The following is a 27335-nucleotide window of genomic DNA, read 5'->3' as shown; positions in this document are numbered from 1 at the left end:
CTGAATGTATAAAATATTTGACATATTATAAAGTATATCCAGAAGGCTCTAAAACTCCGAAGTTATTTACGATCTGATCCTATGTTAGCCAGTTTAGATCCATCCCCTTTTTTAGTATCTACGAACGTATTATTTTTATTTGGTCTAAAAGCGTTCGATAAAATGGTACCAGGTAAATAATAAAATCCTTAAAACAATTTGCTTATGGCTAGTTCAATATTTTTCCTGTAAAATGATTGCTATTAAGTTGTTATTAAGAAAATCTCAGAACACAATGTGATACTAACACTTTATGATATAACTTACAAGAAGCCTTAAAAACTGGGATTGCACGTGATCTCAGTTTTACAATCCGATCGTAAAACGTTATTTAAACTTTTTCTTAGCGAATTGCTCGTATATACCGCAAGTTATGGTGATGTTTATGACTTGTGACTGATTTTATGCCGCCGGTCGGTTAACACGGGTGCTGACTTTTTTTGCAATTCAATCTTCGTTTTTTACGCACTAATGCGTGTGATTGTCTCTAGATGGCGCTGATACATCCATATTTCTGTATCCACAATAATTACAAAGGAACGCTAACATTAAAGTTTCGTACGTCTGAGCCAAATATATGTATGAAACGCACGCATTTGTCAATCGAATTTGTATGTCACGTGAGATGATTCCATTCCCACACTATTTGTAATAAACAATTGCATTACGCTAAGAATTGCCTTGAATTTATCTTAAAGTGCGAACCAAATTATTTGTGTCCATACAGACATCTGAGATGGCTGTATTATATAGTAGCGGCATAGCAACTGATTAAAGTATAATGTACTTGTATTATGGAGGTTTTACTCTCAAGACATTAGAGGAAATTTTGAGTTATGTCAACCATCAACTTGGCATTGTAAACAATTCTTATAGAAGTTTGGAAAGTGGGCAGCCATTTGAAGGAAGATTGTAAAAGCAACTTTGTATCTATATCTATGATCTATATATTTGTATCTATATCAATAATATAAAAAAGGTTTTATATCTCTAATCTGTCATCTGCTTACAAAAGTATATTACATACATTAAAGACTTTAATGTTTATTTTTTTCAGTAATGGATCGTTGTAGATGTGAAGAATACGAGGATGCTGTGAAAAAGCTCAGATTCTACACAGTCGGAACATTGAGGCCGGATATAATAGACAATTATGATAGTGAGTATTTATTTCTTAGTACCAATAGTTCTTGAAATACATGGAATTCGCTTGTCAATTAAATCTTTTTTAAACCTGACTTAAAAAGGGACTAATTGAAAAAAAATAAACTGACAATATTCCTTGCATTGCCTCTTTGATGAAGCACTGATAAAATCTTTATAAAACCATTTTATTTATCTACCATAAGTTTACATATTAAAATAAATTCAGGTGGACATGGACGCGGTTAAAAATAAAGTAACATAATTTTGCTGTTGTAAGGGTCTGGCTTTATAACAACCTGGGTTCGTCATGGAGTAGACTACGAAGATATGAAGTTTTCTAAACCGAAAGCTTATAGAGTGCTTGATCCCAGTGAGTTACCAGAAAACAAGATGGCGCCAGCTGTCAGGAAAGTGGAACAAATGTGGTGTCCTTACCTTATTACTAGACGCAAGTGGTAGAACACACTTCTAACATTTTGATGTTACAAAGTAATAAATTAATTTTCAAAAATTTGAGTGAGTGCCAATACAAGAGCCGATAAAATTAGACAAACCTTCAAAATAACTATTACTTGTATATGTCAATTTTATTGTTGCCTTTTTTCTTTATATTATTTTAGATTAGTTTTTTTTGGATTAAATAATATTTATTTATATTTTAAATATATTCTGTATTATTAAAAATTTAGTTTTGTTATTCAAATATTATTTTTGGTAAATAACTTACTAAAAAGTTAATTTGAATGAATAAAAACCGCATATTTCGCAATACAACTTTACCTTCGATAAAGTGTTTTATTTCTTTATAGAAATGCACATGACCGTAATTGCTAGCTTCCTAGTTTAAGAAGCGTCCGTGCGTCCGTTTTTCGCATTGTCTTTGTATCTCCTTCAGACCTCCAAGCCGAACCAAGCCTTCAAAGATATTCCGTATTGCTACGAGAGTCATGCTACGTTTATAATACTACTTATTATCTCAAACTCAAGGTACTCTATTCTTGCCCTACCACATATAGGTATTATTCGTGAAACTAACTCTAATTACGCGTTAAAATTCTCGCATCTATTCCATATGTGTCAAATCCGGAAAAATACTAGTTTCTTATCACAATACAAGACTACAATCTGTATCTTGAACCAAATCATTTCGCGCCATTGCCTAATCTGTGGAGCGAAGCATAGATTATAATTTAATTGACAATATAAGTTTATGATATAAAATTGTAACACAGTTGTAAACAGCCAAGTAGAAAATCGAATTTGATGTTAAAGCGTTTGATGTGCCGTCCAAGGTTTTTTATATTTTGTACTATAAAAGCTGTTCTCTACATACAATAAAAAATGGTTTTTGATTACTGTACAATCATGACAAGAATTTAAGCTTTATGTGAATCTGAAGGAAGAGATAAAGTCCTTTCGCAAAAAATTTAGTAAGTTAAGTAATAAGTTTATTTTTTTTATTTAATAAGTTTTAATAAGTATAGGATTTTTTCAAATATTAGATCACATCAAAATAAGTACGTCAGGGTATTATATGCTGTCATCTGTAAGTTAGAACCAGAAATCTTTAACAGAGACATTTGGCTTGGCTTCACATTTAATTGAGCATGAACTTGTCACGTCGTTTAAAGATTGTCACACTAATACAACTAAAAAAACGCATTTACTACAAGACCGAAATGTTATCATTATTTCAAAATAATTTAAACATTTAATTATATACTGGATTTTATCTAAGTGAACACTTCAATAAAAATCTTATTCTTTGTTAATAATGAACTTACATACAGATCAATTAAGAAACACAAGAATATATGCAGCATGTTTTGTAAAATCTATTTATTTGACGTTCAAAAAACAAATTGCTAATTATATATTATTTTATATAATTGGCAATTAGTTTTTTAATTTAAATTATTCATTGATAAATAAAGTAAATTAATGCCAAAATACCATATGGACCATTAAGTAAGGTATAATATATATATATTTAATTTAATTACGAATTAAATTCGCAACTAAACTAAGCGAAATTAATTCATTCGAACCGGAAACGTCGTGTGTGATCTCACTATTCGGAAAGTTATCAAAGAGATCTAATATTTCTCGGCTTCTGATATTATCATGCTAATGACTTTGATATCTTGATAAATTCTATACTTTATTACTAAAGTAGGCGACGTCTCCCAAACCAGAAGTAAAATGAGAGTTTCGAACAAACGAGAAATCCTATTTTGCACTTGTTTTTTTGTATATTTTTTTATAGAAAATGGGGCAAACGGGCAGGAGGCTCACCTGATGTTAAGTGATACCGCCGACCATGGCGAAGAAATTGAAATTGCCATTGAAAGTGTTTCAATGCATTGTACGGCCACAATACTTTGTTTAGATTTGCTTGGCAATTTTCTTATGCAAATGTCATCTAAACCTGTATCTTTTTAATGGTTGGGTTTAGGCTTTAGCAAATTAAGCGATTGGCTTAGACACAAAAAGGGCGGGAAGGACTTTTTTGCTTTCTGAGAGTTCTTTTCGTACAATACTGCGATATCTTTTGATTATGTAACATTTGCATACTATAGGTATTAACTATATCGGATTATTTATTTGCGACTTCGGATGGAAGTTGCGTTTTCAAGCGCTTTCGAGGAAGGCAGGAGTTAAACAGTTCTAGTAAAGTTGTGGATTAAAAATTAAATGTTATTTAATTTTAACTCGCAATGCCAAAAATGAGGTTATAAGCCTACGTGTCTATGAATGGCATGAACTGATAAACCAATTATGTTGCAGTTTTTGTTAGGTGCCGATGTGATCGAGGTTCTTAAGTACAATCTATGAAGATTTGTTAAAGTTCTTTGTGTTTTCTGTGGCAGATATCTTATGTTTGACATTTGGGATGAGCTACTCTGCTGATGGAGCTCGGAGCCTGTCGGGGTCTACTTACTTCAAGGGCAACAATGGTAATGCATTAATTTGTTTTTTAATTAAGACCTTGACTATTGAAAACACAGTCAAGTAAATACTGTATTTTAATAAGGATATAATAAGTGTATTTTATCTTGATAAACAGTTCTATATAACATATAAATTTAATTAATAACGATTTTTAATATAAAACTCACCACATCTGGCCACGAAATAAGCATCTTTAACAAAATTAAGGTAATGTTATGCAAATCGTATTCTTTTGAAAATAAGCTTGAATGGATTTTAATTCTGGATTAACATCTAAATGTTTTATATAGAAAATATAAAATATTTCTAAATCTGCGGTATATTACATAATGTTTTTATATATTATTTTTTTAATTTTAGAAATACGATATGGGCGGTACTAACAAACCTATTTACTAACCAAATAATTTAGATAAAGATCTTTAAAATGATATGAGTACAAAAATGTTATTTTGTTAAATTCTTTATTATATTGTTCGTTTCTTATTAAACAATACAATTAATTACATTACATCTTAAATATGTTCCGTTTAATATAGTAATTAATGAATGTATTTTAAAATAAAGTAATAATAATTCTTTAATTAATTAGACCACTAAATTAAAAAAAAATAGTTCCTGCGGTAGTGTTTTAATGCTGACAGCATTTCCTCGCTGTATTGCGATACTTATTATAGGCATCTAAGTGATAAAGACATATTAGGATAGCCTTCAAGTTGATACAGTCGCGATAAAAAGTTTGTTTTAAGCTTTTTTTAAGCAGTTTGACACTTGGTCATGGCCTGAGACTTCGTTATGTTTCGTGATATTTTTGTGATATTTTCAGAATGCTAGGTGATCCTACATGGATAAGCATTCTGCGTCTAACGCTATTTGTTAGGTCTTACGCATTCCTTACAACAATCAATGCGAAATTAGTGAGTACCGGGGTTCGAACCTACGGACGAGAGTGATGACCTTAGGGATGAGAGGCTCCAGCGACGTGACCAACGCCACTAAATTTACAATATTTAATTCTACATAAACCAATAAATTATTCAATACAGTCACATCGAAAAGTAAATATCCATAATGCAACTAAGCATGTATAATGGATTAGAAAAGTCGTTTTTGAGCGGGTGGGCCGATACAGATACTATCTCGATATTCACCGATTCCCTTAATTACCCGTAATGGAGCCGCGAGATAAGACTTCTTTGAAACGCTTATGATTTCAATGCGTGAGGTAAACTGTTGTTGATACGTCGGGGAATAAATGATAATATGGTATGATTACCACAGAAAATAAATAGGCTTTAGATAAATTTTATATCATCGCAGCATCTTACATATAATATCCAGGGGCGCTACAGTCCCATATGCAATGCCGGATTTCGAGGTCTCTGGAGTGGAAGACACTGGCTCCAAAAAAATAAGTAGTCAGTTTGTGATACTCTCTCCCTAAAATATGGCGAGGGAGCCTATGGCTGGCCATGCGTCATACTCGTAAACGGGTGCTACTTGTGGTGACTGGTCGTACTTAAATTCGTGTATGCAGTGATATTAGTTGTTTCTACTACGTATTTGCGTGTTGTTCTCACGAGTATGTAAGTGCGTGCTCCTATTTTACCATGCCTCCTGCTGATAGAGGACAAATCTTTATTTTTCATTTATTTTATTTTTCTTTAAATTTAAAACTACTAATTTAAAATTAATTTTAATTAGTTTTAAAGTTATAAATATGTAGTTTAAAAAAAAATTCTATATTATCTAATAACCAACTGAGTTCTACGAAGTCGCCGCTCCAGTGCATTTTGCATTGGCTTTATTCAGTGTACCATATTTCATTCTTCCATACGATTACTTAAATCTTGTTAATGGTACTTAATTAAGACTTTTAAATTCGCCGGTCGAGTGGGCGGCGTTATTTTTTAGAAATAAATGCGCGGGAGTCGACTATTGATTGTAATGTCACAATATTTAGGACTCCAAGTCGGTTTTTGTGGAAAATAACGTTTTTAAAGTCATATAAACGATATAAAAAAAATTGTTCGCTTGTCTCGCTAAAACTTGAGAATGCTGGACCGATTTGGATAATTATGAGGAGGTTTTAACGGTGAGGACCATGTATAATAATTTATATGTTTTGCTGTCAAATATTTCATAGATATAATTGATTTGTAAAATTCGTTGAGGTTTCATATTTAACCATTTCCTTAAAACAAGTCAAATCATAATAACTTGATCTTATATATATATATATATATATATACTTATCGGCACATATTTACAAACAACTTTCAAAATTTAGTTTGTTGTTGGCGTTACACTAACTTTATATATACATATAGAAAGGATTACATTTAAAACAGAATATTCATGTATCAGTAATTCACATACATAGACACATTAGAGAATCAGAAAAATACATTAAAAAATGTCTGCAGTGTCTAACTGTAGAAAAAATGTTTTATAATATTATTTAATGTATATTTATAATAAAGTACATACCAGTGTGCGGCATGATGGCGCCAACGTTCCTGAAAAAATCAAGATAAAACAATTTATTATGTTTATTTTTGAATTTTAAACTGATCTCGTGTCAGTTATCGTATTAATTTAATTTCTAAGTTTTCACGCAATTGGTCTAACATTTTAGGGCTTATGCCTAATCTAACAATCTTTGTGGCGCCCAAAATACTGCTTCTGACATCTATATCACCTGTATTTTGTTTTTGTAGTTTAAGAGTTAACCTTACTTAAATAATAATAATAAAAATCTTTCATCCATAACGAAATATGGATGTTGCAATAATTTAGTGCTGGCACTTTATTATATACCCCTGTCTTATGTGATGTGGGTATAAGAGCAGTGTTGGCTTAGTGGTGTGAGAATTTCCATCCTGAGATCGTCTGTCCGAATCACGAATATGTCTAAATTCAACGACAGTAGTCACAGAAGCACTAGATATATAAGTTTATTTACGTACATTTATAGGTAAAGACAAGAGAGGAATATATATTAAAGATTTATTTACTTATTATAGACTTAGTTGCATTAAAAGAACAAAGAACTTAATTAGGAATGCAACGGCTTTATCCCCAAGCGATATTCTACGAAATCCTAGTAAGGAAAAACAAGATTCCTAGGACTCGAAATTCTCGTGCGTTTTCCAACGAAATGTAACTAAGTTCACAAAATGACAATTTCAAATAACAATAAAGAATAGATTTCTATAATCAACGGCTATTGGACGGATACATTTATGAATAACAGGACGCTTGTATTAAAACACTTAACTAAAAAACAATCCCAATTATTCTTAGTTATGAAATTTTTTTTGTGTCTGGCAATGATTCATATGAAAACATTTCATTAATGCTCCTTGACCATTTCATCTAAACTCAGAAAATCTTTATCGTAAATTTGCCAAGACCAGTCTTATAACTCTCAAGCTATTACGTGTGCGACGCATTTTGTGTGACATTTGAGCATGAAACCACAACGTCTATGATTAAACCCGCCATTACGCGCCGATAACACGCTTAAAACATAATTTATTCAAATTAAAAATACTTATCAAAATATGATGCGGTGATAAATCAGAAATTAAGTGAGTAGGTGCGTGAGGAAAGTGGAAAATCGATGGTATCTCGCTGTTCGATCACCGTGAAAATCAAGAAATTACGAATGAAAATTGTTGCTACACGCAATATTAGTCTTATGGTAATGCTTTAATTATTTTGGGTCATCAAGGTCATAGTACAATGGAGGATTTATTACGCATTTTCCGTAAGCACTAAGGGTGATATTTAGAAACGAGACTTCCTGTATGTCAAACGGTATGACAAAGAAGAGGAAGGCATTATGGGGCATCCTTGCAAGTAACGTCTCCCCCAATTCTACAAATCAGGCTGAGTTGGCCGATGTGAGTATGGCCCTTACTGTGCTAAGGTCTACATCATTCATGGCCGTAGGCGGCTGATTTTAACGGCTGATCGCGTGGCGGGATGCGGACAAGGCTACGCTGTTACTGTGTTCTGCCTTGGGTCGTGGCACTGTGGGTATGCACAGTAGCCACATAAACTTCCACTACTAGGTAGTCGTATGAATAACGCATTTTCCCACGTAAAAAAAGTTTCTGAATTTTACCGTTAGAGGGGTAGTTACCTACGTATATATCATTGTTTTAGTGTATTATCTTATTTTTATCATACATTTGCGGTTCACAGAACGCCTATTCCTCATGAAAGGTTACAAAAATTACTTAACCTAGTGTATACGTAGTTCTGAAAGTAAAGTATAGAACGAGCGGAAACTATTGATATCTTCTGGAAGAGAGGGGATAATCATTAAATGACAATAAGTATATTTCTGGAAGTTTGTATATTTCATGTTTGAAAAAAATTTCTTGTGGTTAGTGTGTAAAGGATTGTAATATAACGTCAGAAATTCAAAAAAACATATGTGTTACAAAATCACATTGTAATTTCACACGAAATCACGAAATACATACAATATTGTTAAATACAACCTACCCAATGGGGATGCGTTTTTAAGATTCTTCAACTTTCTGAGGCTTCCGATCGCTTATCTTAACAAAAATATTGAATATTCATAAAGTTGCTTTAACTAAAGGTTTTTTAAAGCCTATATCGACTAAATGCGATATTTAAAGCATCAATTTTGCCAAGCAATTATCTTTCGTCTATATATAAATCCTTTGTAAAGAGTTAGTTAGTTGTACTCTGTGCTTAGATTTCTATATGTTGTTTATATTTAAATTATCTTTTACTACTTGAGAACTCCGAGAAGACGTTCACAATTACTTTTTTAAAGTTATTCAACAAAAATCCAAAGCTTAGATATGAAAATGTATAGAGTTGCGTGCTTTAGTGACCTAACGATTTATATAATATTATGCTAATCACGATGTAATTGTGATACGCTCGCGTTAATACAAGGGCCGCGTTATGCTTAAATTGAATTATACATTTACACGGCAATATCGCGGACCGTAAGTATCTCTACATTAACCAAAATTATACACAGATTGGAAGAGGCTCTGTTGAAATTTGATACTAATATTGTTCCGTTGAGTCATCTATGGGTTACCACATAAAAAAACGGATCTTAACGAATCTAAAAGAACAGCCCATTATGAATAAAGGATTGCAGTAGTATTTATTTATTCATTTCGTAATCCTACAGTTAACATAAATTATATATATTTACAAACAAATACACTGAAAATATAGCCAAAGATGATATACATCATACATTTTACTACAAAAAGTTTCAAAGATTTAGAAAAGGAAACAAACAAACAAAAAGTATTCAATACATTTAACTAATTGTGATTCAATTTATTTAACTAAGAGAATTACTCTTGGTTGTGTTGTGTGATGGTGTAAATGTTTGGGTAAGTATCTAAGTGATGGTGTGTACGTGGGGTGTGTTCGTGCTCGACCTTTGAGGGAGTGGTACTCGCTTTTCTTGAAGTCATATCTCTATTACCATCCATAATAGATAAATAGAGAATGGGGCTCTATTTATCTATTCCATGGATATTTAATAAAGATCAGGTTTTGTTCTTTTCAACTACCTGTTCAACTATCAAATCTTTAACCTTTAACATTTGTGTTTAAGCCTTATGAGTTATGTTAATTTCGTTTGACAATTGAAAGATGTGTCATAACATATATGAGAAACAAAAATTAAGAACTGTATAATCGTTCTGCTTCAACGTTGTGTTATTTTGCCTAATTAACTGTTAGAAATAGAAATAAAAGGTTAATCTATCGGCAGACCACCGGGAAACGGATGACAGAACTAAATTATACGCTCAAAAGATTCATTAGTTAAAAGGGTTCTGTATGTTTGTATACGTAAGTAAAACTTACGTATTCAAAATGGTTGCAATATTATCTTATACATGAACAAATATAAGTAGCAGTTGTTTGGGTATTTGCTCTAAATAATTTATACTTAGGATAAAATGCAAAGACTTGTGTGAAGCATAAGAAATATTCTAGCAATAATAATTTTTTTTCACCAACGAAAGCAACGGTACAAAATAAATATGTACATTAATTTAATTAACAATTATGTTTTTTTATATAAGACAAGACATGGCTTCCTCGCAATGACAAAACGACGAGGAAGACAAGTGAAAATATGAGAAGATGATTTGCGAAGAGTAGCTGGCCCTCATTGGATGCGTAAAGCCCGAAACAGAGAAGAGTGAAGAAGTCCTTAGAGAAGGCCTATGTCTAAGAAGTAATTACATATTAGTAATGATTATCTTTTATTCTTTTATTTTTAAATTTTTTAGTGATAACTTTTTAGTATTTTACACTATTATGTACATAATATGTAAATACAGCAATAAAGGTTTTATTATTATTATTATTATTATGATTATATAAAAAGAGTCGTAAAATAGCTTTTAATATTCCTCATTTCCGGTTGTGGTGTAAGATCTTAAAACTGTTAAGAAATCGCATACAAAAAATAAGCTATTGAAAAGGTATAGCTCATGTAAAAATAACCTGCAGTTCCCGTTGACATCTCTATTCTACAAAGTCCCCGTAATTACGTCACTCAAAACAAACACGGATCTCGAATAAGAGTGTTGGGAGTAAAAAAATAAGTGAATGGATTAGCATACGACACCTCCAGACCTCCCAGGGTTCAATTAAAGCCCTTGTAGTTTAGCGTGCGCCTCCATTATCGCGATTGAGACTTTACTAGGCCTTTTGCGATTTAGACGCGATTCCGATGCGATTTTTAAATTGATCCGATCTTTATAAGATAAAGTTAATGAAAATCAATAATTATCCAAATTAATAGTCTCTTATACTTTTCGATATAGAAAAAAATGTATCACGTCGAACTAACTGAAAAATAAAAAACGAATTTATGTAAATGATATTTCAACACGAGCACTTAAAAAATTTGTGCGTTTTTTTAATGTTTCCGTGTATTTAATGTAAATATATCATGTGGCTGCGTGAATTAAAATTACGATATTTAGATTACCACTCTTCATGTCTCCCCCTGCAGTCGCTATAGTGATAGCATTTCTGAAAATACTTTTGTAGACATATGTTTGGCGTTGATTTATAATGGACCGATATTTTGAAAAAAAAAAAACATGAATATCTTAAGTATTTCCGAACCAATTCGACAAAAAAACGTATTATTTTTTTAATAATTCAAATCAACAAAGTTCCTTTACGTATATCGAATGTACACAGAATTCTATGTGTATTTTGCAAATATTTTCCTTAAACATGCAATAATTTTGGGTCGAGTTGCTTGTTGTTGCTTAAACCTTGACTGAGGTTGGATATCGAGTTTTTTTTCTTAAAGTTATTTACGGTCTATAAAATATTTCACATTTGATAACATCAATGATAAATTTAAATTACGAACACTAGTGAATAGAATTTATGCATAAATATTTCGAACATTAATTTTAATTAAGATAAATGAATGGGCGTTTACTCACTACGGCAACGCCTATTTGATAAAAAATATAATTCAAGGAATCAGAAGCTTTTATGTGTATTATATGTATATTCTGTCAAAACAGAACATAAATTAAACGAAATAAATGTATCCATATTATGTGCTAATCAACATTTAAATACATAGAAAGAAAATTTGAATGATAGTGGAATTGATTTAAATTTTTATGATGAAACAGGTGATTTACTAAATTGTGTGTGAAAAAAGCGGAAATTGAATTCATAATTTATATGAAGAGTAAATTAATATTTTGTGAATATAAAAACGTAATTCATTCATAAATTTTGTCTGGCTTTAGAAGACAAGGTTTAACGGTCATCGCCCTATATGTTTTTTAATCATATAGAAGTAGGTATTGCACATATATGTTGAATAGGAAATGTTATTCCAATCGAAAGATAGAATCCAAAATATCTAGTTATAAACTAAGATAGGTGTTAGTATATATGAGTAAGGTGCCATGAAACACTAAAAAATCTTAGCAGCAATAAAGAAATCACAAATAATACAATCAAAAAGGATATACATAATTTAAATACAATTCGCACAGTAGCTATATTTTTCACTGTCATGTGTTTATATAAAGTTATTTATCTAGTTGAGAGTTAAATTAATAATTGGGTTTCTCTGATAACAGGTCTGAACGCCATTTAAACACATTAATGGTTGAATATATCTTCATTTAACTCGAGTTGTGCGACTAAATTTAACAGTGCGTGCACTCACACCGAAGTGTAACGGACATAAACTTCACAAAATGTATAAACGTAAAATATATTAATGAGTAATTTTATGTAATTATGTTTTAAAACAAAAGACTACAGCAGATATGGTACCATATTTATAAGTGTTTAATTAGACGGGGTCAGCTTATATAAGATTGTCAATTTATTTCGTTGAGTAGAAAATTTGTAAATAAGCTATCTCATGACCAAGTGCCAATTTAATGGTGCGGTACGGTGCGGTGTAATTGAGGACCGTTTGCATGTCAAGATAAAGATAGCAACACCGAGCCAAATATTTGCATTTATGCGCCACACAGCGCGACCACCACGGACGTATTAGCCAATAGAATTCCAGTTCAGACTGGCTTTGTTAAGATAATCAATAAATTACATTTGAACTGTACTATATATAACTGCAATATCTATCTTTTTATAACCATATATAAAGACACCAAATATTATTATTGAACAATTTTGATCTTATGCAAAATCGGAGGTGAAGAAATTAATCCGATCAAATTAGTGATGAAGTCATCTTGCTATTGGAAGTGCCAATTAAACGGTACGGTACAGTGTAATTGAGGATTCGCATGTCGAGATAAAGATAGCAACACCGCACTGAAGATTTGCATTTATGCGCCACACAGAGCGACCACCTCACAGAAATGTTAGCCAATAAGGATCCGGCTCTTCTTAGTTTTGCTAACAATGTACTTTAAGTATTGTTTTAAGTCTTATTGTATCTATTGTGGTCTATAGTCGGAATATACCTTATTTATTAGGTAAATAGGGATTATTATTATATTACCTAACAGATCCCTTTCACCACTTCAAATGTATCTATATCTATTTATTACTATCTGCCCTTGCGAGCTTCGTTTCGCTTTGATATGATTTTTACTTAGGCTACTTATTTAGAAGCTACATATTAATTATTTATTATAATTGAAAAACCGCAATAAAACTACATTTTTACTAAACTAAACTTTTCCAATTTTTTTCTGTTAAATTTTCAGACTTCATGGAATAAATAAAAACACATACCTACTCAAATTTGTTCAGCCTTCTTCTAGCGATCCAGTTTCATTTATGTATATTTATAAATAAAATAGACTTATAACAACCATATTAAGTTAAGTTAGTTAGTTATAAGGTTAAGTTTTTAAAACTGAAATCCTAATAACTTTGTGATTGTTTGCTTTATAATTTTACACACATGTTATCTTTCTTTTGTTTTATGCTGTGAATTTTTACTTTACACACTTTCATTGTCTTTGCCATTTCTTCTATTGTAGAGGATCTCATTTATACGAAATAAAGACTTGGTAGCATAAGAATTACATGATTATCTTTTTTTCATCTTTTATTCATATTTTACAAACTTTAAATGTAAATCTTTCGAAATATCATCATAGAACTAATTGCAGTCAAAAACCTCATAATAAAAAAGAGGTGTTAAAACCTCGCGTGTCTGCAATAATGAGATGTTGATGAGTGAGTTCAATTTTACACCCAATTTTCGCACCTTACAACCGACGCCCTATAATTGTGTAATTACTTTTTTATATCAACGTGTATTTTGTCTTCGTCCCACCTAAGCTAAAAGAATGAGATAAAATTCTCTGTAAAATTTCTAGATTTTCAATATGTTGGTCAAATACTGTATTTTGGAGCCTACTTTGTAGGCAATAAGGGCTTCGATGTTTCGATGGTATGGTTAGCCCGCGGCTTTGGTCGGCTTTCTCTGTCAACAGCGCAATTGCGCTAATTTGAATAAATTAAGTGAAGAGGTGTTAATGAACCGTATTTAGGGATACTCAAGGTTGCAGAAAAATAAGTAAGAATGGCCAGAAATTGTTTGAAAATATTACTTGGAAGTGTAAGTGGTACAAATTACGAGGTAATTGAGAATTATTGGCAAAGCAAAATTTTCGGTTCTTACAATGTCGTATAGGTTCAAAAAGAATTTATCGCCCTTAAAAGATGTTGATTAAAGAATATTGTTTATGACATAGGTAAAATCAAAAGCAAATCCAATCAATAGTAAATTATATAAGTGAATTGTTATTTAAATTGTATAAGCAAAATGCATGAATAAAAAAGAGTTAAATTATTTTTCATTTCTTAGTGCGTAAATGATTTAATACGTTTTTATGTTTATCAGCACCGAAATCATTAACCATATGCAATTAACTTTTAAGTACTGCTTAATTTGACAAAGTATAAAAAAAATTGTTTATTCATTTTAAGCACATATGCATTACAATGTGTGTGTAAAAATACCTTTGTCAGGGTTCCCAGCTCTTCAGCTGCTCAACTCAAAGTAACTCATAACAAACGTAAAAATAGCATTTATAACCTTAAATGAAATTTAATATATTTGAATGCCACATGCAACCAAACGCATCTAGAAATTTCCTAATTAGCTGAACTTTTTTAAATTCCTTTAAACATCGGAATATGTGTGAAGGGGTTTAGGTGGTATTTACATATTCGTGCCACATGAAAGTTGATACACCTTGTTTAGGCTAAATTTTAATGAATTCGCACTAAATTTATACGGTGACTTTGATTTTCTGTTGTTTTTACGTCAAAAGTATGTAAACAATGGCTTTATAACATGCTCAGTGATCGCTGGCTTAATCGTGGTACACGATTTTAGAATTTACTTTAGCGTTTTAATAAAATTGCTTTTATAAAGCTGATATTAGGTAATAACAGGTGAAAAATATGTGTAGCACATAGATAACAATGGCGGAGACGGTATTAAAATTATTTTTGGCTATCATAATTTTTTATTTAAAATGAAAGCTGTGTGTCAAAAAAATGACCATAGTCGAAATATCACGGTCAGATCAGATATATTGATAAAAATTAAGAGCTGAGTTACATCATAAAACCTACTTGGATTATTTTAATTCGATTCGATAATATCTTTTGTTTTATGGATAGCTATAAAATGCATTGCATAAGTTGAATCAGATTAACTGTATCTTATTAATATAAAGAGCATAATAAAAGGACTTTACGTAATACTGAGAATAGAGAATAGTTCTAGAAGGTTGGTAGATATTAGACCTTTTTAAAGTCATTAATTTTGTTTCTAGAACAATACAGAACAGAAGCAATTGCTACAAATGATTTTTTTGCAGAACTTTATTATAATTAATTATAAATCCTTCTATAGAAGCCTTGGTATGACAAGACAAAAAAACGATGGTTTCTGCTCAAGCAATAGTCTTTTTTCCTCCATTTGTACAGGAACAACAGATCACCGCTAAACGTTACTGGCAATTTGATATTCCCGTAGCCAAAGTTCTAGTAGTTTTGTCGAGATAATATAGCAGGACGCCAACTAGCGATATTTCCGGGAAATCAATTTTAAAACGAAATCAGTGGACTTTTATAGAAGATACTTTTCATTATTGTCTTAATTATTAAGGTGTAATACCCTTTTTATGATTAATATTTACAATATACATATAGATCCCAAGCGTACGACTTGTGTATATAGGTACCACGATAAATTGAACCTTTAAAACCCTAATCTTTTTTATAGATTACGTTTATATTTAAATTATGAAACGCCTAAACGTAAACATAGTTTAAAATTTGAACAGAACATGTAAATGGGGATAATATTTCAACTTTTGATTGCACAATAAAACAGTTGACGTCATTTCTTATCAACTTTAAATTTAATTTAGGCTTAACTTAAAACTGGGATCATGCAATGTTTAATCTATATTTATAAGTTTTTAACACGAAAGCGTTATAAAAAATAACTCGATTCCGTTATGCCGTATTTATTCTGAAATCACGAATAAAATGATTTTTATTTTTATTCTAGTTATAGTTACTAATGCTAATTGCTAATCCAAGAGTAATATATGTGAGTAATTCTTACAACGGTCTTGGCCTAGTGTTATAAGCGCGTCTTTTTATGTGCGCCTTAAACAGTTTGCTTGTAAGTTAAAGGAAACAATATTTTTTAAAATTAATAATAAAATAAGCGGAATTAAAAGCTATTTTATATATGTAGGTAACATAATGTACACGTACGTGAAAAAAAAAATATACATTGATATACATACAAGTAAAATCACCTTATATAATTTAACCTAGACCAACAACACATGGATTTTCATATTCATTAAATTTAATTTATTTTATATAATATAAAATAAATTCTATCTATTTTTTTTTTTTTTTTTTTTAATGGAGCTGCGAACCCACCCCTGACTTTTGCTTATCTGGGTCCTTTTTTGCTGTATTTATTTTGTTCATTCAATTTTTTATTTTTATTTTAATATTGTTATGTTATATTATATTGTGTTTCTTACAGCAGCTTTATGCATTCACATTTACTTAACATTTTACATTTCCTAGTATAGTGTAGTAGTTTTCTTTATTTAAATTGTATATTTATTTTCTTTGTTTATTTACATTCACTTTACATACTTTCATAAAAATTTAGCATTTTGGTCATTTTGAATTAATTACAGGGCGTAGCAATATTCCGGGCGCCGTTGAATATTCGCGTCCTCCGCAGAATCCGCTCGCAAAATTTTTCCAGGGCCGTCCTGTGCCCCGCAAGGATGTCGGGCAGCACATTGCGTGTCATCCGCATCCCCACGGTCTGCTCCAGATCGTGCCTTTGAATGGCGAATATGGGGCACTCCACTAGGAGATGCTCCACCGTTTGTATTGTGTTTTCGTCGCATTCACATGCGGGACTCGTTTTTATTTTGAAACGGTGGAGGTATTCCGCGAAGGCTCCATGCCCTGTCAAAATTTGGGTCATTATAGGGTTAAACCCTTTGGTCCTTGCGATTTTGTACGCAGCTTCTGGGTCGGGCAAGAACATCCTAGTTGTCGCCCCGGTTGTTTCTTCGGACTGTCTCTTGACCCATTCCCGCACCGTGCCTGCGCGTATTAATTTTTTAATGTATGATAGCGGGCAGCGGTCGTAGACTGGCCTCCGCTTTGTGTTAGTGGCTTCTTTGGCCAACTGGTCCGCTCTTTCGTTCCCTCTTCTCCCCGCGTGTGCTTTTACCCAGAAAAGTTTGACGCTCTTCTCTGGGTGCTGGGTAAGAAGCTCGCGGATCTCGGTGACCAGGGGATCGAAAGAGCGTCCCCCCGCAACCGCATCCAATGCAGACCTTGAGTCGCTGTATATGAGGACCTCGGTCTCCTTCCGCTGCACCGCTATCTGCGCCGCTCTTTGTAACGCCACCAGTTCTGCCTGATACACGGTGCAGAAATGTGCCAGAGGCAGCTTTTGACTCTTTATTTCTTTTTCTCCCTTCCAAAGGGAGATCGCAGCTCCCACCCCTTCTTGCGTCTTACTACCATCCGTATATATTTCAATGCTTTCATTATTTATCGCTAGTTCTTCGTTTGTTAGAATAACATATTCCAGTGCTGTCTTTGCCGGGTGAAGACTTTTATGAAAAGGTGTTTTCGTTTCCACCTCAGCTCCCCCTAAGTACTCGCAGGTCATATGCCCCTTTTTAATTTGGTATAATGTTTTGTTTTCGTGTACTCTCAGATCTAGGGGGAGTAAGCCTGCCAGCACTCTGAGGGAGCTGAGTGGAGCTGTCCTATAAGCCCTACATATCTTAATAGCAAAACTTCTTTGCACTGTGTCCAGTCTTTTGATCATGTACCTCTTTTTTGCCGCGTCAGCCCATACATTTGCCGCGTAGAGGACTATGGGTTCGACAACAGCCGTATATATTATTTTAATGATTTCCGGGCTGAGGCCCCAGCTGACCCTAGCTGTCTTGGAAACCTGTTTGTAAAGGCCGATGGCTTTATTGCAGGCTGCATTGACATGCTCGCTGAATGTGATTTTGCGATCTATCGTCAGACCCAAAATCCTCACACTGTCCGACATGTCAATTTGTGTGCCACCCATGTTGAGTCGTGGCGTGTCGTATTTTAATCTTCTCGTAATGAGCATCGCTTTGGTTTTCGCGGGGGCGAATCTTAATTTGTTTCTGTGCCCCCACTCCCAGATCTGTGCGAGTGCATCATTCGCTGCTTTTTCTGTTTCCAACGCCGTGTTGGACTCAAACAGGAGGACCACGTCATCCGCGAAGGCCTGCGCGTAAACACCGGCTCTCACCGGATCCCTGTACGCAGCCTTTGTTTGTTGGTTTTGTCGCTACAGCTCCTCCGTAAACGACGCGGACCTCCCTGTCGCTTAGATAATTATGCACTAGTAGTGCAAGGTTTAATGGGCATTGCTCTTCAGTCAATCTCACACAAATGGCCGGCCACCAAGCGTTGTCGAAGGCTCCCTCTATGTCTAGTGATATTAGTGTTACGACTTTTTTGTTCTTTAGACCCGAGTTGATATTTTCCATTAGAGCATAGAGGGCGTCCTCGGTACCACGCTGCGGCGTGAAACCGTATTGCTTGGAAGAGAGTCGGGGGACCAGGTGCCAATTCAGCCTTTTCACCAGCATTTTTTCCATTATTTTGCCCAATACCGGTAAAAGTCCGATTGGTCGGTATGATTTGGGCTGACTGTAATTTTCCTTCCCTGGTTTTTTGAAGACAATCACTGTGGCCTTCTTCCAAATCCTTGGAAAATAGCCCAGGTCGAGGCATCTATTCGCCAATGCCAGGAAAACGTCTGGGTCCGCAAGTATCGCCTCGCTGCAGATGTCTGACGTTAGCCCATCCCCACCAGGGGCCTTTTTGGGGTTAAAACTCCTGGCACATTCTACGAGTTCCTTCAGTGTAAAAGGCGGGTCATGAGCTCCATCATGGCCCGATTCTTTTATCATTTTAGCCTTTCTTCGTATTTCTGTGTGCCAAAGGGTTTCCCGGGCGCTCGTATCTTCCGGAAAGAAAGTCTCCGCCAGATAGTGCGCCGAGTCCTGGTAGGAGAGAGTCTCGCCATCCTTGACGAGTTGCTGATCAGTTTTCTTACCGTTCGTTATCCTGATGACCCTGTAGATGCCGTCCCACAAGCTTTCTCCACTTTGCTTCTCGCAGAAGCTCTTCCAACTTTCCAGCTTGCTTTTGTTTGCTGCTTCCAGGTATTCCTGTTTTGCCTTGTTGTATCGCTCTATAACAGCGGAACGGCGAGTAGCAGAGCAGCATCGAATTTTCCTCCTCATTGTTAGAACGCCTTTCTTCATTTGGTTCAGCTCTTTTGTCCACCAGGGGGGGGCGGTGTGTTTTCCCTGTACTTTAATTTTTGGAATGTGTGTGTCACAAGTGTCTGTAATTAACTGTGAGTATTGAACTATGGTGTTTTCTAGAAGTGTAGTGGAGTCTAAAGTGTTGATGTACTGTGGTGTGAGTTCGTGTTGAGAAAGCAACTGTCTAACTTTCGTACGAAAGTGGGTCCAGTTCGCTTTTCGAACATGGTACACTCTAGTTGATCTCGCGTATCCATCATCTTTTTTTATCCGTGAGATGATCTCGAATTGGATGGCATTATGATCCGAATTCGTGACACTCTGGTCCACCCTCCAATCTACAATGAGACCGAGGAGGTCAGGCGTGGCTGCCGTGACGTCAACGCAACTAGAGTATATTGTGTTTCCTCTGGTGGTGTGGAAAGTTGGCGTCCCACCCTGGTTTAAGATCTCCAATCCAGCGTTATGGAAGGTCGCTTCTGCCTCTTTTCCCCTCTCGTTGGTTATCCTATCCCCCCACCAGACGTTTCTGGCGTTTACGTCCCCTCCCACTATTGTTCTCCGTCCTAGTTTCTCGACGACTTGTTCCAGTGTCTGGAGGTGCGGACTTAGGGGGTTCGGGTACGGTTCGAAGTATACCGAGACTAGGTTTAGTTTTCTACTATCTGTGTCTACGGATATGGCAACCAAATTCGGACTAGATAGCTCGGGGTATTGTGTTACCTGGATATTATTATCTAGAACGACAATAGCCGCCTTTGTATGGTTTCCAACTCCGGTGTGTTGATAGACTCTTGTGCCCGTGTAGTCCTTCATTCTTCTCACCGCCCCGATGTAGGGTTCCTGTACGAGCGCGATGGAGATGCGACGTTTTTTCGCCTCGATTATTAACTCCTCCGTGGCGAGTGCAGATCTCTGTACGTTGGCTTGTATAATACGGATTTCTCCTGGGGGGACTTTAGCAATACGCGACCGCCCTCCTGGCTAGCCCATCCCACTTCCTGCGCACTGGGCATTCGGCACTAAACGCGCTGTGGTCTACGCTGTCCATTCCTGCTCTTTTACAGTTTGCACACTCTGGTAACTTGTCTATACTTGGGCAGTCTGCCCTAAGGTGCTCACCTGTGCACTGGGAGCAGGTCAGTTTTCCCCCTTGGCAGTGCTTCCTCGTGTGTCCGTATCCAAGACACGTGGCGCACTGCACAAGGGGGGACCGATCCTCCACCCAGACCCTCTGGAGGTCGATGTGGACCTTCTGCGCCCGGGTCAGCGCCTTCCACATCCCCGGGGAGACCTGCACGATGACGTGGCACTCGTGCGTGTTCCTGGCATTTTGGCGGTGCTTTTCCGTCATCACCCAGTCCTCTCCGGGTAGGTTTCCGGTCGTTGCCTTGTTTTGTATTTTAAGGGCTTTCTTTATGTCTTCGAGGGTGTTGTACCTCAATACATTTTTAAAAATTACCAAAGGATGCTTATTGTTGAGCTCCTTGGCCGTAATTCCATTCTGAACGTGCGCAATTCTCTCCCTCACCCTTGCTCGTTCCTCCTCAGTACCGCAACCAATGACCACCTTGCCTCCCTTTATTTTTGTGAGTTTTTCTATTTTAAAACCATTGTCCCTGGCGTTAAGGGAGCATCTAATTTTTTGGACTGTATCCTCGGCCGTCTCGGTTTCTTCACCCGGCTCGACAATCAGGGAGTACAGTCCAGTTTCCCTTAGGTCATTGCTTGCGGTGCTGCCGCTAACTTCCCTCGACTCAGTCCTTGCTACTGCTGCTACCTCGGCGTAACTTCTAATTTCCCCCAGCTTCGCCATGACTCTCTCTTCACTTTCTATAATCATCTTTTCAAAGCTTTTACTAATTGTCTCTAGTTTTTCTATTCTTTTGTTCATTTCACCTTCCTTAGCTTCCTTCCTTTCTGATTTCTTGATTTCTCCGTCTTTTACTTCTCCTCCTTCTTTCTCGGCTATCCCCAGAATTTCTTTGTTGCTTTCCTTTCTTTCGGTTAATAGTTCCCTTATTATTTCTTGCAATCTCTTGGTTGCTGCTTTTACTTCCATTTTTATTTCTGTCTTCAGGTTCCTGACGCTTTCGAGCTGGTTGTTAATTTTTTGGAAAAGTCCCTTTATTTCCGTCTCTTTTGTTTTCATATCGAAATTCGGAACATGGGGGTCTATTCCTTTTCCTTTTTCTTCCCTTTTTTTTTTCCGATGTTTTGATTGGGGGGTTCTTTCCCGCCTTTCTTAGGCAACAATTGAAATCCAGGTTGTTACGAAATTTAATTTCACTAAAATCACTAAAAACTCCCGAAGGTGACAATTAACAAATATTTCTTTGTCTTATGCAACAAAGAACTATTTAAAAATATGCCCATTCATATTCATATCATTTTTGATGCAGGTTGATAAAATATCCGCGAAATGACGTGAGAAAATATGATAAAAGGAATACTTCATTCTTATTACGACGAAAATGACAAAGAAATTGTTTTTATCTCCTCATAATTATGTTTGATTAAGAAAGGCTTTCAGTTTAAACTACAGGCCTGCCCCTAACAACTCTTACTTATATCAGCGTAAAAACTAGTGGCGATTCATCCTTTAGGTCTGTTGCTCCTCCATGAAATCGATTTTCCTTTATCTTAATATATATAAATCTCCTGTCACGATGTTTGTCCGAGATGGACTCCTAAACTACTTTACCGATTTTAAATTAAATTGGCACACCGTGAGCAGTCTGGTGCAACTTAAGAGATAGGATAGCTTGAATATTTAATTATAGTGGCAATTTTATTTTATTGCAAATATTTGTTTGACAATTTCATACAAATCTAACAGATGACGCTATGTTAAAAGTTAAAAAACCTTTGACATGAGTTCTACCGTTTCCATTGAATAGTTTACTACTATGTAACAAACAAGCTTTGGTGTAATATTTTTTGACATTAGCTTATTCAATAAAGCTTGAAAGAATGAATATTTTATATTAAGTATTGATTTGTGTGCTTAAAAATTCTTAAATTAATTAGAAATGCGAAACCTAAGGAAAGCTTTTTTGAATTTATTAAAGCAGTTTATTTTTATACAGGATTTATGATTGTAGATCACAGACCACGGGGTAACAATATTTCACATGTACTCCATATCTTATAAAAAGCTCACTATTTTAGGATATGTCCGCTGTCAAACCAACAAGTTTATTATGTGTTACCATTTATAAACCAGGCCGTATTAGGTGTCCACACATCTTTAATTTCTTGCTTGTTAGCGTTGTAATTAAAATGATTAGTTTAGTTCATAAAAAATCGACTCGTTATTGCAACTGGGGTACCTTTTGGAATGACTAGAAATTAATTCAGATTTTTTTCTCCTTTTATCGTCATCTCCCGAGGCAATCTTTTATTGCAATTTAATATGGTTTCGGGGTTAAGCGTTCTTTTAAAAGTTTATTTATTAGTGTAGGTACATGTGTTACTTAATTGTTTTAAAGGCAAGCTTTATGTATCTCATACGCTTTTTCTCTCGGCCAACACCCTCTGTCTTCTTTGCCGATGAGTAGGGATGCCAACAGGCTCGAATTTAATGACGTGGAACAAGTGATACCATGAAGATCTTATGTTCCAAAATAAACGTATTTTATTTATTTTATTTTTATTTTTGTTTCGTAGATTTTTGGTTTTCAGACTTGCAATACCGGTGTTACGTTATTCCTTTATTAGGAAAAAAATGCATAGACGGGGTTGGAACGGACAATTCAAAAGATTTTGAGTCCCACACATTACCACTAGACCTCTGAACTAAACGTTCATTTGAAACACATTTATTGATATGGTTTTGTTGGGGACGATCTTATTAAATTATGGCCTAAGTACAAGAAAACAAAATGAAAGGATAATTTACGGAATTATCACAATTATTTTCAAAATGGTTTACTTTTAACCATTGTTAATTTTTTTTAATTACTATAGGTATATGTTACAAAAGGTGAACATAGATATGTTTAATTAAAATAATCCTTTTTATTTACAAACTTAATTAGGATAGCCATAATATTACTTAGAACGGCTTTGAAACATCCAAAGTGCTATCTAAAGTTGCGTTGATGTCTTTTCTTACGGGATTTCAACAATAATCATTATAGTGTCATTGACATGTTTATTTGATTAATAAATATATTATTTTTACTACAAATATAAATAATTATTAACCTAACTAAAACATGTGTTTACATAATTGTGTAGAGTAAATTAATAAAATTTATATCTAATTTAACAATTTATTTATAATAAATCCTCAAGAATCTTTCTTATAAAAGTATAGAAAAAATATCTTTTATATAATTAGTAGAATTATTTAATACTGTTGAAACAATTTTTTTATATAGAATTGTACAAATCTTACCTTATTCAGCTGAATATTCTGAAAAGCTCTAAGATAACTTTCATTACATAAAAGTCTTTAGTCACTACACGACACTGCACAGTAGAAAACAATGTACGTAAAAATATATTACAATGTTGGGTTGGATTTTAAATTAAATCGAATTTAATGTAAAACCTCTTTTCCTCTAGTGTTCAACGGAAACGAAATTTTATAACTTCGAAAATGGAATTCGAATTTCAAAACTTGGAAAATCAATCCATACGCGTGATCGTGACGAAGCGCGGAACGCTTGTAACGGTAGAACCGTATCTGAGCCCCGCCTACGGAACGGAGGGGACCGATACACCTCTTAGGTTCTTCACACTTCCCCGTAATAGAACAACCAGTCTTATTGACCTCCCCTTCTGCCCCTACAAGTACAGAAACAGACACCCACAGTGCGTTTACTTCGTACATCATAGATCTAGATATTTTGGACGCTTCAAAAGCTTTTATTCGCGTTGTATTGAGTTTGTATCTTTATGTTAACGGCATAAGGTATATATTTCATAATGCGTTTAAGAGGAGTGCATCTGGGCGGGATGATAGACCCTTATAAAATTTAATACGGTAGGTATGTTTGCGTTTTCTATTAGGGTGTAGGGTGGATTGAGAAATTCGTTAGGCTTATTCAAAGGAAGTTTATCTATCTTTTCGAGAAGGAAGTAATTTTTGTAATGACTGAAGTTGAAACGTGATAATGTACGTTACGTACGATACTTAAATAGTTCCGAGTACAAATTATGAAGTATAAATTCTTCTTTTGTGTAAAAACAATGATAAATAATATTAAAAAAACATCTTGCTATTCTGTATTGGTTGATATTATTTATATTCACTTTATTATTAAGGAATTACCTATACGAAACAGTTACCTATTCTGAAGATAAGTTTCTAAACGCTAAATAGGAGTGGATCGATTAATTATTTGCTAAATAAAATAACTAAGCTTTATCCATCCATCGTAACAGCGCAATCTCGTCCGAAGGTAAATGTTCATAGTACATGTTAATATTGCCTGTCTTCATCAGAACTCATGTCATTTTGGATTTCCATTTTTCATAATTGGAACAATCCTTGACCGGATGTACATTTTCGATCTCGCCATTTTCGCAAAGGCACGAAACAATGACTCATTAGAACTAATTTTTGGGATGCTATTACAATTCTTACAAGATGTTATGCGAGAAAGTTGTTAAAATTGAGTAAATTTTTGTTATTTCCAAGTGTAATTGCTATGTGCTGGACGGAAGGCAGATGCGTGTGACTTTTTTTCAAATTTTACGTGCACAATTATTAGAGTGACCACGAAAATTATGAACGTGATCTGAATTTCAATAAAATTTAGTGCAATTTTAAATTTGACTAAATGGCTTATTCACACACATGAGACATGAAAACACCAAAAAGATTAAAAATTATTTAATCATTTATTATTATTTAAATAATAATAAATGATTAAATTATTTATAAAATATTTATTACTGGGGTTGTGGCCGTTTTTAGAACTTAAAAACAGTTAAAAAGTCCGTTAATCTGACTTTGTTCAATATCTGGCATCGCTTAGTGCGATTTTGAAAAGGTTTCAGCCGAGGGTGTGAATAGTAGCAGCGGCCGATTTTGCTTCCTGAATTTAGGCACCGGATTATAATTGCATGCCAGTTATCATCTTAATAAGGTATATCGCAAATTTACCGCGTGCCGTGTAACTACAGAATCTAAAGTAAATAATCGTATACTTGAGGGGGTAAAATAGTTACTAAAAGGGGTGGAAAGAAAAATGTACACACGTTGTATCATAAAACACTACAAATTTAATCCAAAAGATGTACTTGCATTTAGGTACTTACTTATTTAATTAGGTTAGGTCTTGTTAGGGGTATCAGTTTGTTGGCGACTCATAAGTAGAAATATAAATATATAATAAGTTAGGTTAGAAAATTGTAACTGTAATGGTGGTGATTGGCTAATCAATATAGTTCATATTCTCAAGAACTCTCCGTTGGGATGTTTGGGAACACAAATGTGAAAATGTGGTAATTTAACCGAAGTTCAAACTACTCACAGTTTTCAAAAGCGTAATAGCAGGGTGCTCGGTCGGGTGCGAAGGCAGATTGTACGCGCGATACACAACGGACGACGTTGACATATAATTCCTCTAATAAAATTTTATCTGCCGAGATATCGGTTAAACATAGCTTGCGTTTTGATAATCGATTATTTTGTTAATGTTCGCAAACCAATTTATATGATTAAGACTGTTAGGTGGGAAGGGTTTAAATTTTAACTAATGAAATATAAATTTATTAAGTCTTGAATTATTTTATTGTAATAAATTATAATGTACCTACTTGTTAAAATATAAGTTATTTTTAATTTATCTCGTATATTCTATGGTAAATTTCGCAACAGTCTCTGCTCTGTGACATAATAAAAGACAGTTCGTTGAACTCGATAACTTTTATTACCCAAAAACAAATCCACTATTGTAACAGTACTTGTAGAGACGTAGGATCTCTCTTCATCTTCTACCGCATTTACGAATTTTAGAGGAGTTTTTGGGGCTAATGCCTGCAGTTGAGTTTGCTTGCGAGCCTCTGGCACATGTAAGTGTCCACGGGCGACGATATCAAAGGCCTCCTGCCCGTCTGCCTCCTGTAACTTTTAATAATGACATATTTTATTTCTATATCCTTAATTTACATTTCCAATAGCAGTATTATTAGTAGGTATTTAGTTATAGCTAAATGTTAGTTGCCTGAAATATGGCCTCCTTAAACCTTTTCCGTCAGTCTATCCTTCATCAGACAACCGTCTTTTTCGCCTGCTCAATCTTCTTTTCCCAGATGGTCTCTTCCATTGTGTTCTATTCAATGTCCAACTGTTGTCAGTGTTACATGACCAGTTCATTACCAATATTAATTTTAAAACATTTTTGTATATATTACGTATTTTATACAATGCATTAAATTTTAAAGTAATGTTGTATGAGTATTGCTTTGGTTATGTTACTTAATACTCGTATGTATTTATGTAGTGCGAATCAGTTATATTCGACGACGACCTATGGTGCGTTAGCTCCTTCCAAAAGCTCAGAATTTTCCTGTGCACTTTGCAGGCTTCACACAGCGACCTCCGACCTTTTGTTAGTTGGGAAGCTAGCCACGCATTTCAGGACTACGTGGGAGATTGTTTCCTCTACGCTGAAACAGCCTGCTCAAGGGACTGTCAGTCGCGGACAAAGAGATGTTTATGAAAAAGACACTGGCCCTAAAATTGTCCCTATCATTTTGATACCTAGCGCGAGAGGTGTTGGTCCAGCGGCTGAGCCTAGGATTTGCACCAATGATCTTTTTGTCTGGGTGATACTTAAACCCAAT

At 34.4% G+C, this 27335-nt stretch overlaps 1 protein-coding gene across 1 annotated transcript in view; it reads right to left on the bottom strand.

Annotated features, from left to right (window-relative positions):
• LOC110995107 overlaps positions 1–24191 on the bottom strand; it is a 42388-nt gene extending 18197 nt beyond the window's left edge. The window contains exons 1-2 of the mRNA XM_045628880.1: positions 23935–24191; positions 6628–6656 (exon numbers count right to left, since the gene is read on the bottom strand). Coding sequence (XP_045484836.1) covers positions 6628–6640 — 13 coding nt within the window. The 5' untranslated portion in view covers positions 6641–6656; positions 23935–24191. The remainder of the gene's footprint in view (positions 1–6627; positions 6657–23934) is intronic.
• Between the last annotated feature and the right edge of the window lie 3144 nt (positions 24192–27335).

The sequence above is a fragment of the Pieris rapae genome, chromosome 7 (assembly GCF_905147795.1).
Source record: "Pieris rapae chromosome 7, ilPieRapa1.1, whole genome shotgun sequence".
NCBI classification, from domain to species: domain Eukaryota; kingdom Metazoa; phylum Arthropoda; class Insecta; order Lepidoptera; family Pieridae; genus Pieris; species Pieris rapae.
The sequence above is the reverse complement of the archived record's forward strand: the minus strand, read 5'-3'. Positions and strand labels throughout refer to the sequence as shown.